This window comes from Moschus berezovskii, chromosome 4 (assembly GCF_049115385.1).
Source record: "Moschus berezovskii isolate FMDL1 chromosome 4, NW_MosBer_1.0, whole genome shotgun sequence".
In the NCBI taxonomy this organism is placed as follows: domain Eukaryota; kingdom Metazoa; phylum Chordata; class Mammalia; order Artiodactyla; family Moschidae; genus Moschus; species Moschus berezovskii.
Window position 1 is genome coordinate 46,753,710 of NC_142463.1, and position 19,466 is coordinate 46,773,175.

The window sequence follows — 19,466 nt, forward strand, 5'->3', positions numbered from 1 at the left end:
TCCTGAGACACAGATAGTCCCCATAGCTTGAATTTAATATATAGCCTCTTAACGAATCTCTCTTTACTTAAAAGTTACTTGAGTGAGTCTCTTCTCTGTAAGGAGGAAAAAAACAGCATAACTAACTAAAAATTTGAGTCCCCAGTTCTGTTGTTGCTCTTCAGTCCCTAAGTCATGTCCGACTCTTTGCAACACCAAGGACTGGAGCACGCCAGGCTTCCCTGTCCTTCGCTATCTTCTGGAGTTTGCTCAAATTCATGTCCACTGAGTCAGTGATGCTATCTCAATCCTCTGCTGCCCTCTTTTCCTTTTGATTTCAGTCTTTCCCAGCATCAGGGTCTTTTTCAATGAGTCAGCTCTTCGCATCAGGTGGCCAGTTTATGTAGTATTAAAATCTAAATTAAATTTCCTACAAATCATGTTTCACATAAGCACATGAACTTAAACTAGCAAAAGAATTTTCTTTTTCAACAAAGCAAGTTCTACTAATATCTTTCAGATCAAACGTTTACTGCAACAGCTATTGTACAGTATATAACAATAGCAGATGTTCATGATATGGTTCAGTCACTCAGTTGTGTCTGACTCTTTGCGACCCCATGAATCACAGCACGCCAGGCCTCCCTGTCCATCACCAACTCCCGGAGTTCACTCAAACTCATGTCCATCGAGTCGGTGATGCCATCCCGCCATCTCATTCTCTGTTGTCCCCTTCTCCTCCTGCCCTCAGTCCCTCCCAGCATCAAAGTCTTTTCCAGTGAGTCAACTTGTCGCATGAGGTGGCCAAAGCAGTGGAGTTTCGGCTTTAGCATCAGTCCTTCCAATGAACACCCAGTACTGATCTCCTTTAGAATGGGCTGGTTGGATCTCCTTGCAGTCCAAGGGACTCTGAAGAGTCTTCTCCAGCACCACAGTTCAAAAGCATCAATTCTTCGGCGATCAGTGTTCTTCACAGTCCAACTCTCACATCCATACATGACCACTGGAAAAACCATAGCCTTGACTAGACTGGGACCGTTGTTGGCAAAGTAATGTCTCTGCTTTTTAATACACTATCCAGGTTGGTCATAACCTTCCTTGCAAGGAGTAAGCGTCTTTTAATTTCATGGCTGCAATCAACATCCACAGTGATTTTGGAGCCGCCCCAAAAAAAAGTCTGACACTGTTTCCACTGTTTCCCATGAATTGATGGGACCGGATGCCATGATCTTTGTTTTCTGAATGTTGAGAACATCAGAAAAGTGTTAAAAAATTATCTTGTTTAAAAATTCAACAGTATATGCTTTCCAAAGATTTTTCTCAAACACATCCAAAATTTTAAAATCTAACACTCAGAAGGTTGCCAATAAGCTACCTACAATCCTCACTTTTCAAGATAACTAGGAATCCAGATAATTATGGCATCTAGGAATCGGCTTAAAAAGTAGATGTTCTGGGACTTCCCTGGTGGTCTAGTGGCTAAGACTCCTTGCTCCTGTGGCTAAGACTCCATGCTCCCCCTGCAGAGGGCACAAATTCCATCCCTGGTCAGGGAACTGAGATCTCACATGCTGCAACTAAGACACAGTGCAGCCAAATAAATAAATTTTTTTTTTTAAAAAAAAGGAGATCTTTTAAATCATCTATGAGCTGTTTTTTGGTTCTCAAGAATAAACAAGTACTTTTTATTATCTATCATAATAACTCTAGACTTAAGAGTTTATAAAAAATAGTCCATATTAAAGAATCTTATAAAACTACAAATATTAAAAATATTTTAATAGTTAATAAAACTTAATATTTGGAAACAAGAGTCTCCTGATATTATACTTACTTGAAGAATAACCAAACAAGAAAAAAAGTTTCAAAAGGCATAAAATTTAGTATAAGTTGCGACTCCATAGACTGCAGCATACCAGGCCCCCCTGTCCATCACCAACTCCCAGAGTTTACTCAAACTCATGTTCATTGAGTCAGTGATGCCATCTAACCATCTCATCCTCTGTCGTCCCCTTCTCTACCTGTCCCCAATCCCTCCCAGCATCAGGGTCTTTTCAAATGCATCAGCTCTTCGCATCAGGTGGCCAAAGTACTGGAGTTTCAGCTTCAACATCAGTCCTTCCAATGAACACCCAGGACTGATCTCCCTTAGAATGGACTGGTTGGATCTCCTTGTAGTCCAAGGGACTCTCAAGAGTCTTCTCCAGCACCACAGGTCAAAAGCATCTATTCTTCGGCACTCAGCTTTCTTTACAGTCCAACTCTGACATCATACATTGACTACTGGAAAAACCATAGCCTTGACTAGACGGACCTTTGTTGGCAAAGTAATGTCTCTGCTTTTTCATATGCTGTCTAAGTTGGTCATAACTTTCCTTCAAGGAGTAAGCGTCTTTTAATTTCATGGCTGCAGTCACCATCTGCAGTAATAAAACTGATTATACATGACTATACAACAACAAAAAAAGAAAATATTTACTAACCTTTATTTCCTAACATCACAGCAAGATGTAAAGGAGTGTTTCCTAAAACAGAAACAAAAACAAATCAAATTAGTATAAAAACACTGGAAAAAATATTTTAAAATGGTTTCAGCTCCTTCAGAAAATTCACTGACAAATTTTAAGCAAAAATAATGTTACTACAAAATGATCCTGCTTATGTGGTAAAGTCAAGGTCAGAGGACACAACGGTTTCTAAACACAGCATATCCTACTTGTCTTTCCCCTACCTCCCATGAAAAATATCCATTTTGCTTTTGGGTCTTCTCCTTCAAATAGATGTCAGATTCCTTTGCTGCTAATTTCTCTGTAATCAACCTTTGTTCATTCAGCACACAGTTTAAATACCTACTACATACTCATCCTTGCTTATCTCAGTAAGATTCAATCCTGTCCTCAAGTTTCAAAAAATAAAAGAAAATGAAAACACTAACTGCAAAAAATATATTCACCCCCATGTTCACTGCAGCATTATTTATGATAGCCAAGATATGGAAACAAACTAAGTGCCCATTGACAGACAAATGGATAAAATGTGTGTGTGTGTATGTATTACACATTCAATGGAATGTTATTTGGCCATTAAAAAAAGAATGCCATCTGCGGCAACACAGATGGACCGTGAGGGCTTATGCTAAGTGAAATAAGTCAGATAGAGACAAATTCCATACAATCTCACCTATATGTGGAATTTTTAAAAACACATACAAACATATATATATATATACACACACACACACATATACAGAGAGAGAGAACAAACTGGTGATTGCCAAAGGTGAAGAGTGGGAGAGTAGGTGCAATGGGTGAAGAGAATTAAAAGGTACAAACTTTCAGTTAAAAAATTAAGTCATGGGGATGTAATATATGGCATGGTAACTATTATACTGCATTTGAAAGTTGTTACATGTATATCTTAAAAGCTATTATCACAAGAAAAAAATATTTTGAACTATGTATGGTGATATATATTAATCAGACTTCTTGTGGTAATCATTTCACTATATACAAACATGAAAACATTAGGTTATAGACCTGAAAGTAATAAAATGTTGTACATCAATTATACTTCAATTAAAAAAAAAAAAGAGTATATTGCAAAGGTAAACAATTTCCTCTGTCTCAATATGCTAAATCTAGGTGGGTCTGTAGAAGATACATTTTCTGTTTTGCTCAAATCAGTACCTTGTTATTATAAACATTTGTTTCTGATCAGCTCCAGAGAAAAAGAAATCTACATATACAAGTATCAATTTCCAATTTGATTGGTCTAGAATAAGATCATTTTCCACCTTTTTTAAATATTGAACTAATTTCATGTGTTGCATTCACATTCTATGAAAATCTCTAAAAAGTAGTCACAAAAAGCAAACAAAACTTGTTGACAAACTGATGCCAGAAACAGCTCAACACTAGGCCAAAACCAAAGCCTTTACTTTGGACTTTCATTCTTAATTCCCATTTCAATCTCCTCTCTAAACTGGAATAATAATTTTAAAACAAAAACTTGACCATGTTGTAGTTTCACTTAAAAGGTCTGACCGTGGTCCACATTTTATCTTTAACATGGCATAAAAGGTTCTTGAGATAAGTCCTTACCTTCCATTCTTCTCCTATTTTCTTTCTTACCCCATATTTCATCTGAACTGCATGCAATAAATTCTCCAATAGCCGAGATTCTTGATATTTTACACACATTTTGTTAATTCTTCCTAAATATTCCTTCCCATTGGCCTAGCAAGTTAATACTCACCTTTTAGGGCTTAGCTCAAACATCATCTATCCACTGAAGCCTTCTCTAGATAATCAGATGTTCCTCTGCACTGCTCCCAGAGCCCTCTATGCCTACCTCTTTATTGAAGCACTTCTCACACTAAACTGTACTTTTTATTTTATGTAGAAACATCTGTCGCCTTCATTAGACATTAACCTCAGTACAACTAGATACATATTTTATTCATTTATGTATATGAAATGCTTCCAATACACATATAACATTCAAAATACAGTCAATAAGCATTCATGAATGAAGCCTTGAGAAAAAGCTCTGACTGATAGCAACAAACCATAAAAATATCACTAAAATGCAACAGGCATTACCTTAGGCAAGGGTTGCACACTCAAATATTTCCATAATTGGGTAATGTAACTGTAAAAGTTTTCATGTTATTTTTCCTTCATGTTTATAAGAATATGCTTATAAAACCATTTAGCCCTTGAATTTCCTTAGAGTGAACATTTTTATTATGGATTCATAATGACAAGAGTACTGCTGTTTCCTAATTCCTTTTTGTGTACATTTTGACAATGTTTTTCTAGGATTCTGTCCATGTCATCTAAATTGTCATCTGTTGTCATACATTTTGTTCATAAATATTCTTCTACAATTTATCAACGACATTAAAATTTATGCAGATGCCCACTTTTCATTCATATCTATTATTTGTGTTTCTTTGATCAGTCTGAGGTTCATTAATTTTAAGCATCTTTTTAAAGAACAGTTTTGGCATGTTGCTACTTAACGTTTGTTCTAAATAATTGTTGCTTTTAATATTTCCTCTTGGGTAAAATAGACGTAAATTGGGAAATTAAGTAAATTAAATTGTTCTTTTCCTAATTTCTCAAAATGGATTCTTAGATGCTTGGTTTTTCACCTTTTCCTAATATCTTTATCTTTTGATTACTAATCTCTAGTTTAATTGCAATGTGATCAGAGAAAAGACTCAATATAATTTCAATCTGAAACATGTTGAAAGTTGCTTTATGGTAAAGTTTAGTCAATTTTTGTAAATGTTTTCTGTATGTTTGAACCAACATGTAACCTGAGGGTTTGGGGTGCAACATTTCAAATAAACATACTAGATCCAGTTTGTGTTTTTCATACTTTTGGTATCCTTACTGGTTTTGTCAGCTTATTGTTAAAAAAAGAGGAAAGCTAAAATCTCCCACTATAATGGGGATTTCTATATCTTCTTATATTTCTAGCAATTTTTTCAGCTTATGTTATTAATTACAAATCAAATCTTTAAATACTTTCCTGATAAAATGAATGAGTTTTTCATCTTGAAGCACCTCTCTTTATCTCAGGTATTTTCTGCTTTAAATTCTACTATGATGTTAATATTGGCGAAGGAAATGGCAACCTACTCCTGTATTCTTGCCTGGAGAATTCCATGGACAGAGGAGCCTGCGAGGCTACAGTCCATGGGGTGCAAGAGTCGGACACAACTTAGTGACTAAACTACAACCACATGATGTTAACACAACTGTAACAATTTTTTGACTGGTATTTACATGGAATATAGTTTTCACTCCTTTCACTTTCAATTTTTATATGTTGTATTTCAGATGCGTTTCCAATTGTATGCAGTTGGGTGTCTTTTCATACAGTAAGACAGTATTTATCATTTAACTGTTAGAGCATTTAATTCAGTCTCATATATTATACTTAATCATATTGAAGTGAAAGTTGCTCAGTCGTGTCTGATTCTTTGCGACCCCACAAACTATACAGTCCATGGAATTCTCCAGGCCAGAATACTGGAGTGGGTGGCCGTTCCCTTCTCCAGGGCATCGTCCCAACCCAGAGATGGAGCCCAGGTCTACCCACATGGCAGGCGGATTTGTTACTAGCTGAGCCACTAAAGATATTACTGGAGCTTAACTCTACCATTCAGCATTGTGCTTTCTACTGGGTTTTCAATATTCGTCTTGCCAGTCCCAAATTTCTCTCATCTTCCTACCTTTTTCTAAATTGATTATTTACATATTTCCATTTTGGCTTTCTATCTGTGGATGGAAGGTATATATTTATTTTTACTATTTTTATAGTACTTATCCTAGACATGCACTGTCCTATATGGTAGCTATATGTGGTTATTGAGTATTTGAAGTGTGGCTGGTCTGAACTGAGATGTGCCATAAGTGGAATTTTTAAGACTTTACTATGAAAAACAAGAATGTAAAATATCTCAATAATGTTTTATATTGATAATCACATTAAAATAACGTTTTGGATATTTTGGGTTAAATAAGATGTAGTATTAAAATTAATTTAACCTACTTCTATTTTATGAGGCTAATAGAAAATTTAGTTTTAAGAGAGACTTGCACTGACTTCTACTAGACAGCACAGCTCTAAAGTTTACAATATGCATCCTTGATTTATTAAATTCTCATGGTAAATGGCACATTACCCTTGAGAGCAAGTCAATGACCTTAGAACACTAACTTCATTCCCTCCATCCAGACTTACTTACATGCTGTTATCTAGCCTCATGAGTTATTATTTCAATCTTACAGTCAATATTCATTTAAGATTTACCACTTTTGTTGCTCTTCATTCCTTTCTACTTCAGAATCACTTTTATTCTATCTGAAATACATCCTTCAGTATTTCTTTTAGTGGTGGTCTGATAAGTGAATTCTCTTAGGTTTTGTTTGCAAATGTTTATTCAACTTCAAAGAGTACTGTAATGGGTATATAATTCTTGATTAGCTGTTATTTTCTCCAGTATTCTATATGATCTTATGGTTTTCTTTCTTGTTGAGAAATCAGCTATAGGAATTTCTACTGTTACTTCTAAAGTAATATGAATTTTCTGGCAGCACTTAAGTTTTTTTTCAGCCATCTCATTCCAATGTGCAATTCTTTTTTTTATTCCAGGTTTTGCCAAGAGAACACACTTGTCATAGCAAAAACCCTCTTTCAACAACACAAGAGAAGACTCTACACATGGACATCACCAGATGGTCAACAACAGAATCAGATTGATTATATTCTTTGCAGCCAAAGATGGAGAAGCTCTATACAGTCAGAAAAAATAAGACCAGGAGCTGACTGTGGCTCAGATCATGAACTCCTTATTGCCCAATTCAGATTTAAATCAAAGAAAGAAGGGAAAACCATTAGACCATTCAGGTATGACCTAAATCAAATTCCTTATGATTATACAGTGGAAGTGACAAACAGATTCAAGGGATTAGATCTGATAGACAGAGTGACTGAAGAACTATGGACCAAAGTTCGTGACACTGTATAGGAGGCAGTGATCAAGACCATCCTTAAGAAAAAGAAATGCAAAAAGGCAAAATGGTTGTCTGAGGAGGCCGTACAAATAGCTGAGAAAAGAAAAGATGAAAAAGGCAAAGGATAAAAGGAAAGATAAACCCATTTTAATGCAGTGCTCCAAAGAATAGCAAGGAGAGTAAGAAGCCTTCCTGAGTGATCAATGCAAAGAAATAGGGGAAAACAATAGAATGGGAAAGACTAGTGATCTCTTCAAGCAAATTAGAGATACCAAGGGAACATTTCATGCAAAGATGAGCACAATAAAGGACAGAAATGGTAGGGACCTAACAGAAGCAGAAGATATTAAGAAGAGGTGGCAAGAATACATAGAAGAACCATACAAAAAAATATCTTCATGACTCAGATAACCACGATGGTGTGATCACTCACCTAGAGCCAGACATCCTGGAATGTGAAGTCAAGTGGGCCTTAGGAAGTATCACTACAAACAAAGCTAGTGGGGGTGATGGAATTCCAGTTGAGCTATTTCAAATCCTAAAAGATGATGATGTGAAAGTGCTTCACTCAATATGTCAGCAAATTTGGAAAACTCAGCAGTGGTCACAGGACTGGAAAAGGTCAGTTTTCATTCCAATCCCAAAAAAAGGCAATGCCAAAGAATGCTCAAACTACCGCACTCATCTCACACACTAGTAAAGTAATGCTCAAAATTCTCCAAGCAAGGCTTCAATAGCACATGAACCATGAACTTCCAGATGTTCAAGCTGGATTTAGAAAAGGCAGAAGAAACAGAGATCAGATTGCCAACATCCGCTGGATCATCCAAAAAGCAAGAGAGTTTCAGAAAAACATCTACTTCTGCTTTATTGACTACACCAAAGCCTTTGACTATGTAGATCACAACAAACTGGAAAATTCTTAAAGAGATGGGAATACCAGACCACCTGACCTGCCTCCTGAGAAATCTCTACACAGGTCAAGAAGCAACAGTTAGAACTGGACATGGAACAACAGACTGGTTACAAATCTGGAAAAAGAGTACATCAAGGCTGCATATTGTCACCCTGCTTATTTAAATTACATCCAGAGTACATGATGCAAAATGCCAGGCTGGATGAAGCACAAGCTGGAATCAAGACTGCTGGAAGAAATATCAATAACCTCAGCTATCCAGATGACACTACCCTTATGGCAGAAAGTGAAGAAGAACTAAAGAGCCTCCTATTGAAAGTGAAAGAGGAGAGTGAAAAAGTTGGCTTAAAACTCAACATTCAGAAAACTAAGATCATCACATCTGGTCCCATCACTTCATGGCAAGTAGATGGGGAAAAATTGGAAACAGTGAGAGACTTTATTTTTCTGGGCTCCAAAATCACTGCAGGTGGTGACTGCCGCCATGAAATTAAAAGACGCTTGCTCCTTGGAAGAAAAGCTATGACCAACCTAGACAGCATATTAAAAAGCAGAGACATTATTTTGCCAACAAAGGTCTGTCTAGTCAAAGCTACGGTTTTTCTAGTAGTCATGTATGGATATGAGAGTTGGACTATTAAAAAAACTGAGCACTGAAGAATTGATGCTTTTGAACTGTAGTGTTAGAGAAGACTCTTGAGAGTCTCTTGGACTGCAAGGAGATCCAACCAGTCCATCCTAAAGGAAATCAGTCCTGGGTGTTCATTGGAAGGACTGATGTTGAAGCTGACACTCCAATACTTTCGCCACCTGATGCGCAGAACTGACTCACTGGAAAAGATCCTGAGGCTGGGAAAGATTGAAGGTGGGAGGAGAAGGGGACAACAGCAGATGAGATGGTTGGATGGCATCACCGCCTCTACAGACATGAGTTTGAGTAAGCTCCGGGAGCTGGTGATGCACAGGGAAACCTGGCACGCTGCGTCCAAGGGGTCACAAAGAGTCAGACACAACTGAGTGACTGAACTGAACTGGGCTTCTTAAATCTCTGAATTGATTTCTTTCATCAATTTTTGAAAATTCTCAGCAATTGTCTTCTCAAATATTCCTTCAGCCCCATATCCTCTCTCTTCTCTCCTGGTGTTCAATTAACACAGAACTGCTCTTACCTTTTGAGTTTCTTTAAAAATTTCTTTCCCTTTTTCATTATATTTTCTTCTGACATATTTCCATATATGAACATAATAAGTTCAGTCTTCTTCAGGATCTAAACTGATATTAAGCCCACTTATGTAGTTTTTAACTCAGGATTACATGTTTCCATTTGAAAATTTCTACTTAGTTCTTTTCCAGATATTTTATTTCAGTTTTCATAGTTCCCAGTTCTCCACTAAAATATTCAACCCTGTTTCTCATCCTCTAAGAAAATCATAAACATTGTCATTTAAAGTGTCTGTCCATACAAACTGCTGCTGCTGCTGCGTCACTTCAGTCGTGTCTGACTCTGTGCGACCCCACAGACGGCAGCCCACCAGGCTCCCCCGTCCCTGGGATTCTCCAGGCAAGAACACTGGAGTGGGTTGCCATTGAAACTAATATAACATTATAAATCAACTATAATTCTATTAAATAATAAAAAATAGTCTCTAATAATAATTACAATAAATGAAGCTCTGATGATTGTTTCTCTTACTGCTTCTCTCTGGTTCATTCATGTTGTCCGGTTTCCCTGTAATGCTGGTCATCTTTAATTATAAATTGAATGTGTTATTTAGCTAACTCCTTATGCAAAAATCTTGAAGCCTAAGAAACAAATCCTTCAGAGACTTTCATTTGCTTCTGCCATATGGCTGGGGGTACTAGACTAACCCAGGGACTGACATTTTTTTCTGGCCCTCATGACTCAAAAGTATGATTCACCCTGTATCAGAGCTGATTTACCTGCAACTGACTCTTATTCCCAAGCTGCAGCTCTTCAAGTTTTCATCCCAAAGACCAGCATGTTTAAGAGATATCCCACACCTGGTAGGCCCTGAAAGTGTTAGTCGATCATTAGTGTCCAACTCTTTGCAACCCCAAGGACTGTAGCACTCCAGGCTACTCTGTCCATGTAATTCTCCAGGCAAGAACACTGGAGTGAATAGTGATTTCCTTTTCCAGGAGAGCTTCCCAATACAGGGATTGAACCTGGGTCTCCTGCACTGCAGGCAGATTCTTTACCACCAAGCCACCAGGGAAGCCCAATCTCCATCTTAGCTCACTGAGACTGTCAAAAATACCACTCAGCCTCTTAACCACTTCTTCAGGATTCACAAAAGATACTGGGGAAGACTAACCTCAAGTGTTAGGCTCACTTCTTTGGGTTTTCATCTTCTGCCAGATATTCGGCCAGGGGTTCCTTCCTACCTCATTAGATCTTCAATGCCCTTAAATTAGAATAGTTTATTCTTTGTTGTTGTTCAGACCCCGGTTGTGTCCTACTCTTTGTGACCCCATGGACTGCAACATGCCAGGCCTCCCTGTCCCTCAACATCTCCCAGAGCTTGCTCAAGTTCATGTTCATTGCATTGGTGATGCCATCCAGACATATCCTCTGACACCCTCTTCTCCTCAATCTTTCCCAGCATCACTAACTTTTCCAAAGAGTCATCTGTTAGCATCAGATGACCAAAATACTGAAGCTTCAGCATCAGTCCTTCTAGTGAATATTCAGGGTTGATCTCCCTTAAGATGGACTAGTTTGATCTCCTTGCTATCCAAGGGACTTTCAGGAGTCTTCTCCAGCACCAGATTTCAATGGCATTGATTCTTTGGCATTCTCTGCCTTCTTTACGGTACAGCTCTCACAACCACACATGACCACTGAGAAGACCATAACCTTGACTATACGGACCTTTGTTGGCAAAGTAATGTCTCTGCATTCCAACACACTGTCTAGGTTTGTCATTGCTTTCCTGCCAAGAAGCAATCGTCTTCTGAGTTTATGACTGCAGTCACCATCCACAGTGATTTAGGAGCCCAAGAAGAGGAAATCTGTCACTACTTCCACCTTCTCCCCTTCTATTTGCTATTCAGTAATGGGTCCGGATTCCATGATCTTCAGTTCAGTTCAGTTCAGTCACTCAGTCGTGTCCGACTCTTTGCGTCCCCATGAATCACAGCACGCCAGGCCTCCCTGTCCATCACCAACTCCCAGAGTTCACTCAAACTCATGTCCATCGAGTCGGTGATGCCATCCAGCCATCTCATTCCCGTTCTCCTCCCGCCCCCAACCTTTCCCAGCATCAGAGTCTTTTCCAGTGAGTCAACTCGTCGCATGAGGTGGCCAAAGTATTGGAGTTTCAGCTTTAGCATCAGTCCTTCCAATGAATACCCAGGATTGATCTTTAGAATGGACTGGTTGGATCTCCTTTGACAGTGTTTTTTAAATATTGAGTTAAGCCAGCTCTTGCACTCTCCTTCACCCTCATCAAGAGGCTCTTTAGTTCCTCTTTGCTTTCTGCCATTAGAGTGGTATCATACGCACATGATTGTTTATGTTTCTCCCACCGATCTTGATTCCAGCTTTTAACTCATGCAGCCCAGCATTTCTCATGATGTGTTCAGCGTATAGGTTAAACAAACAAAGTGACAGCAGACAGCCCTGTCATACTCCTTTCTAGATCTTACACCAATCAGTTGTTCCATACAGCATTCTAACTGTTGCTTCTTGACCTACACATGGGTTTCTAAGGAGACAGGTAAGATGGTCTAGTATTCTCATCTCTCTAAGAGCTTTCCAGTTTGTCATGATCCACAGTCAAAGGCTTTAACATAGTCAATGAAACAGAGACAGATGTTTTCTGAAATTCCCTTGCTTTCTCTATAATCCAGCAAATGTTGCCAATTTGACCTTTAGTTCCTCTTCCTTTTCTAAACCCAGCCTGGACATCTGGAATTTCTTGATTCACATAATGCTGAAGCTTAGCATGCAATGTTTTAAGCATGACCTTACTACCACGGGAGATAAGTGCGACTGTCAAATGGTTAGCACATTCATTGGTACTACCCTTCTTGAGAATTGGGATGAGGATTGACTGTTTTCAGTCCTGTGGCCACTGCTACGTCTTCCAGATTTGCTGACATAATGAATGCAAAACTTTGATGGCATCGTCCTTTAGGGATCTGAATAGTTCTGCTGGAATTTTTATTCTTATTTGCTTCTAAAGAAGACTGGTCCTAATTATCTAGCTGATCATTACTAAAGGCAAAAGTCCTACTTTGATTTTATTTGATAACTTTTCTCTATCTTTGTTAATACTTTGCTAATTTTTTATACTTTTTTGATGAGTGCATCAGTTCAGTTCAGTTCAGTTGCTCAGTCGTGTCCGACTCTCCGTGACCCCATGAATCACAGCATGCCAGGCCTCCCTGTACATCACCAACTCCCGGAGTTCACTAAAACTCATGTCCATAGAGTCGGTGATGCCATCCAGCCATCTCATTCTCTGTCATCCCCTTCTCCTCTCGCCCCCAACCGCATCAGAGTCTTTTCCAGTGAGTCAACTTGTCACATGAGGTGGCCAAAGTATTGGAGTTTCAGCTTTAGCATCAGTCCTTCCAATGAACACCCAGGACTGATCTCCTTTAGAATGGACTGGTTGGATCTCCTTGCAGTCCAAGGGACTCTCAAGAGTCTTCTTCAGCACCAAAATTCAAAGGAATCAATTCTTCGGCGATCAGCTTTCTGCACAGTCCAACTCTCACATCCATACATGACCACTGGAAAAACCATAGCCTTGACTAGACGGACCTTGGTTGGCAAAGTAATGTCTCTGCTTTTTAATATGCTCTCTAGGTTGGTCATAACTTTCCTTCCAAGGAGTAAGCGTCTTTTAATTTCATGGCTGCAATCAGCATCTGCAGTGATTTTGGAGCCCAAAAAAATAAAGTCTGACACTGTTTCCACTGTTTTTCCATCTATTTCCCATGAAGTGATGGGACCAGATGCCATCTTTGTTTTCTGAATGTTGAGCTTCAAGCCAACATTTGCACTCTCCTCTTTCACTTTCAAGAGGCTTTTTAGTTCCTCTTTACTTTCTGCCATAAGGGTGGTGTCATCTGCATATCTGAGGTTATTGATATTTCTCCCAGCAATCTTGATTCCAGCTTGTGCTTCCTCCAGCCCAGCATTCCTCAAGATGTACTCTGCATATAAGTCAAATAAGCAAGGTGACAATATACAGCCTTGACGTACTCCTTTTCCTATTTGGAACCAGTCTGTTGTTCCATGTACAGTTCTGACTGTTGCTTCCTGACCTGCATACAGGTTTCTCAAGAGGCAGGTCAGGTGGTCTGGGATTCCCATCTCTTTCAGAATTTTCCACAGTTTATTGTGATACACACAGTCAAAGGCTTTGGCATAGTCAATAAAGCAGAAATAGATGTTTTTCTGGAACTCTCTTGCTTTCTCCATGATCCAGCGGATGTTGGCAATTTGATCTCTGGTTCCTCTGCCTTTTCTAAAACCTGCTTGAACATCTGGGAGTTCACGGTTCACATATTGCTGAAGCCTGGCTTGGAGAATTTTGAGCATGACTTTACTAGCATGTGAGATGAGTGCAATTGTGCGGTAGTTTGATCATTCTTTGCCATTGCCTTTCTTTGGGATTGGAATGAAGACTGACCTTTTCCAGTCCTGTGGCCACTGCTGAGTTTTCCAAATGTGCTGGCATATTGAGTGCAGCACTTTCACAGCATCATCTTTCAAGATTTGAAATAGCTCAACTGGAATTCCATCACCTCCACTAGCTTTGTTCATAGTGATGCTTTCTAAGGCCCACTTGACTTCACATTCCAAGATGTCTGGCTCTAGGTCAGTGATCACGTTATCGTGACTATCTTGGTCGTGAAGATCTTTTTTGTACAGTTCTTCTGTGTATTCTTGCCACCTCTTCTTAATATCTTCTGCTTCTGTTAGGTCCATACCATTTCTGTCCTTTATCGAGCCCATCTTTGCATGAAATGTTCCTTTGGAATCTCTAATTTTCTTGAAGAGATCTCTTGTTTTTCCTATTCTGATGTTTTCCTCTATTTCTTTGCATTGATCGCTGAGGAAGGCTTTCTTATCTCTCCTTGCTATTCTTTGGAACTCTGCATTCAGACGCTTATATCTTTCCTTTTCTCCTTTGCTTTTCACTTCTCTTCTTTTCACAGCTATTTGTAAAGCCTCCTCAGACGGCCATTTTGCTTTTTCGCATTTCTTTTCCATAGGGATGGTCTTGGTCCCTGTCTCCTATACAATGTCACGAACCTCTGTCCAGAGTTCATCAGGCACTCTATCTATCAGATCTAGTCCCTTAAATCTATTTCTCACTTTCACTGTATAATCATAAGGGATTTGATCTAGGTCATATCTGAATGGTCTAGTGGTTTTCCCTACTTTCTTCAATTTAAGTCTGAATTTGGAAATAAGGACATAATAACTTTATGAGTGCTAATGATCATACCTTCAATCAATATATAATTACTCTCTAAACACTTTTAAATCACTTTACCTCAAATTCAATTTTATCAGCAATTGACAGTTATAGCTTTCTTTTCTTTACCACAACAAAACAATAAAACTTACAATTTTCACTATTCTCCAAATATGTATGAAAGTCCTTTTCTTTGCTTTAGTTACCAGATGTCATAGTTACTATTTTTGGAATTTCTTCACTACTGTTTTCTCTTAGTAACAAATGCCATACCTTAAGAACATGAACCAGCGAAGACACATGACTCAAACCCAACTAGTCTGATACACCATCAGAAAACTGCTAATGTACAATAATATGTAAGTTTCACGTGTATGACACAGGGATTCACAATTTTAAAGGTTATATTCCATTTATAGTTATTATAAAGTATAGGCTATATTATATTATACATCCTCATAGCTTATTTATTTTGTACATAGTGGTTTGTATCTCTTATTCTGCTACCCTCCTCTTGTCTGCTTTTGCTTCTCCCCACCGATAACCATTAGCTTGTTCTCTATATCTGCAACTGTTTGTTTTTTGTTATATTCACTGGTCTATTTTACTTTCTGGAATCCACATATAAGTAATATCATACAGTATTTGTCTCTGTCTGACTTATTTCACTTCAAGTTCATCCATGTTACTACATAAAACAAAATTTCACTTTTTACGGCTGAGTAATATTCCCTTGTATATAAATCCCATCTTCATCCATTCACATTCGATGGACACTTAGGTTGCTTCCATATTTTGGCAATTGTAAAGAATGCTGCTATGAACACTGGGGGTGCACATATCTTTTCAAATAAGTGTTTTCAGTTTCATTCAGATAAATACCCAAGAGTAAAACTTCTGGTCCTATTTTTAGTTTTTTGAGAAACCGCCTTACTGTTTTCCATAGCAGCCGCACCAATTTGCATTCCTAACAACAGTGTAGGTTCCCTTTTCTCCATATCCTTGTAAGCATGTTATTCATGTTTTTTTAATTAATTTTTATTAGAGTACAACTGATTTACTATTTGTGTTCTTTTTGATGACAGCATTCTGACAAGTGTGAGATGATTGTGATTTTAATTCACATTTCTCTGATAATTAACATGACTTTTAGCAATTTGTATGTCTTCTTTGGAAAACTGTTTATGCCGACCTTCTGCACAGTTTTTAATTAGGTTTTGTGTTTTGTTTTGGTTTTTTTTGATGTTGAGTTGTATAGGCTGTTTATGTATTTTGGATATTAACCCCTTGTTGGTCAGATCATGTGCAAATATTTTCTCCCATTCCATAGGCAGACTTCTCATTTTGTCAATGGTTTCTTTTGTTATGCAAATGCTTTCTGATTTAAGTAAGTCCCATTTGTTTATTTTTATCTCCTTTGCTTAGGCAACAGATCAAAAAAATACTGCTACTATTTACATCAAAGAATGTTTTGTCTATGTTTTCTTCTAGGAAGTATTGGTTTTACATTTAGGTCTTTAATTCATTTTGAGCTTATTTTAGTAAATATATGGCGTTAGAAACTGTTCTAATCTCATTCTTTGACATGTAAGCTGTCCAGTTTTCCCAGCATCACTTATTAAAGAGAATGTCTTTTCTCCATTGTGTATTCTTGCCTCTGTCATAGACTAATTGACCAACATGCATGGGTTTATTTCTGAGCCTTCTGTTCTGTTCCATTGATCTAAATGTCTCTTTTTGTGCCAATACCATGCTGTTTTGGTTACTGCAGTTTTATAGTAGTCTGAAGTCAGGAAGCTTGATCCCTCCAGTTCTGTTCTTTCTCAAGATTTCTTTTGCTAATCAGGGTCTTTTATGTTTCCATATAAATTTTAGAATTATTCTAGTACTATTGAAAACACCCTTGGTGTTTTGATAGCTCAGTTTAGTTCAGTTCATTCGCTCAGTTGTGTCCGACTCTCTGCGACCCCATGAATCACAGCATGCCAGGCCTCCCTGTCCATCACCAACTCCTGGAGTTCACTCAAACTCATGTCCATCGAGTCGGTGATGCCATTCAGCGATCACATTCTCTGTCGTCTCCTTCTCCTCCTGCCCCCGATCCCTCCCAGCAACAGAGTCTTTCCTGGTGAATCAACTCTTCCCATGAGGTGGCCAAAGTATTGGGATTGCAATAAATCTGTAGGCTTCTTTGGATGGTACAGCCATTCTAACAATATTAATTCTTCCTAACCATGAATACAGTATATCTTTTTGTCTATTTATTTAATCTTCAATTTCTTTCATCAGTGTTACTCTCAAGGCTTTTATACTGTATTCAATTTAGATATTTTAAAATGAAGTTACTATATTTTTTTAAATTTCCATAGTAGCTTGATAATTTGGACTGTTTTCTTCACATCATGATTTACCAGTTTTAAAGAAACAAACTGCTTTATGTGTTACTAAAAAACAAGGCAATTATTTTCTAAACTTCTATTTCTTACAGTTCTTAATAGAGACTTAGGATATTTATATTGATGTTTCTTTTATAATAACCCTTTTCAAAGACTCTCAAATGGACTTTTTTTTTTTCTGCTTTTCCATCCTGGAATGATTCATTCAGCTCTGGTATGGGAAAGGGCAAGCATATTGCCCTTGCTTTTCTCTCAACATCCAAGAGAAAAAGTAGCACACTGAAGCTAACAAACTGATATTTAAGTACTTTCCTCAGTTCAGTTCAGTTCAGTCTCTCAGTCGTGTCCGACTCTCCGCGACCCCATGAATCACAGCACGCCAGGCCTCCCTGTCCATCACCAACTCCCAGAGTTCACTCAAACTCATGTCCATAGAGTCGGTGATGCCATCCAGCCATCTCATTCTCTGTCGTCCCCTTCTCCTCCCGCCCCCAACCTTTCCCAGCATCAGAGTCTTTTCCAGTGAGTCAACTCGTCACATGAGGTGGCCAAAGTATTGCAGTTTCAGCTTCAGCAACAGTCCTTCCAATGAACACCCAGGATTGATCTCCCTTAGAATGGGCTGGTTGGATCTCCTTGCGGTACAAGGGACTCTCAAGAGTCTTCTCCAACACCACAGTTCAAAAGCATCAATTCTTCGGAAATCAGCTTTCTTCACAGTCCAACTCTCACATCCATACATGACCACGGGAAAAACCATAGCCTTGACTAGACGGACCTTGGTTGGCAAAGTAATGTCTCTGCTTTTTAATATGCTCTCTAGGTTGGTCATAACTTTCCTTCCAAGGAGTAAGCGTCTTTTAATTTCATGGCTGCAATCAGTATCTGCAGTGATTTTGCAGCCCGAAAAAATAAAGTCTGACACTGACACTCTAAATAATACAAAAAAATAAAACAGCTGAGGAACTGAGGAGTTGCTGCATGTAACTCAAAAGATAAGGAGAATGGTACAAAGTTTCTACTCCAAAAACTAGAAAATACTATTGAAAAAAATTAAATAATACCTAAATACCCCAAATTCATGGATTAAATATTGTTAAGATGACAATGCTCCCCAAATTGGTCCATAAACTCAAAGCACTCTCCATTAAAACCCAGCTGGCTTTTTGTTGAAAATTGACAAGATGATCCAAAAACTCATACAAAAATTCAAGGGACCCAAAATATTCAAAACAATCTTGGGAAAAAACCAACAAAGTTGGAGAACTAATACTTTCCAATTTCAAAACTTACTACAAAACCACAATAATCAATACAGTATGTACTTGCATAAAGACAGAAGTATATATCAACCACACCATCAAAAATTAATTTAAAAAAAGATCACAGACCTAAATATAAGGTTTAAAACTCTAAAATTCTTAGGGAAAAAAACAAAGAAGTAAATCTTTGTGATCTTTAATTAGGTAATGGTTTCTAAGAAATATCAAAAGCACAGCAAAAAGAAAAGAAATTGGATTTCACCAAAATTACAACGTTTTGTCTTATAAAGAATACCATCAAGAAGAGGAAAAGACAACCCACAAAGGAAGAAAATATTCTGCAAATCATACATATGACAAGGGTTTTGTATCCAGAATATATAAAGAACTCTTACAACTAAATAATAAAAAGACAACCCAATTTAAAAATGGGAATATATGAATAGCCATTTCTCCAAAGAAGATATACAAATGGCCAAAAAGCACATGAAAATATGCTCAATATCATTAGCCACTAAGGAAGCACAAATTAAAACCACAAGCAGATACAACTTTATGCTCTCTTGGATGCCTATAACCAAAGACAGGTAACAAGAAATGTTGGCAAGGAGGAGAAATTGAAATCACCAAACACTCTTCTTGGGCCAGTGAAATAGTGCAACCACTTTGGAAAATAGTTTGGCAGTTCCTCAAAATGCTAAACACAGACTTAACACATGACCCAGCAAAAGGTACACACTGAAAACATCTCCACACAAAACATGTACAAGTGCTCATGTGAGCATTACTCAAAGTAGAAACAACTCAAATTTGCATTAACTGATGAGTATAAATAAAATGAGAAATACCCATACAATGTAATCTTAATTTTTAATAAAAAGGAATCAAGGTCTGATAATGCTATAACACAAATTTTTTTTAAAAAA

General features: G+C 37.8%; 1 protein-coding gene across 1 annotated transcript in view; it reads right to left on the reverse strand.

The window, feature by feature from the left end:
* ANKRD13C (ankyrin repeat domain 13C) overlaps positions 1 to 19,466 on the reverse strand; it is a 101,606-nt gene that overhangs the window by 66,454 nt on the left and 15,686 nt on the right. The window contains exon 2 of the mRNA XM_055402288.2: positions 2,463 to 2,504. Within this exon, the coding sequence (XP_055258263.1) occupies positions 2,463 to 2,504 (42 nt within the window). The remainder of the gene's footprint in view (positions 1 to 2,462; positions 2,505 to 19,466) is intronic.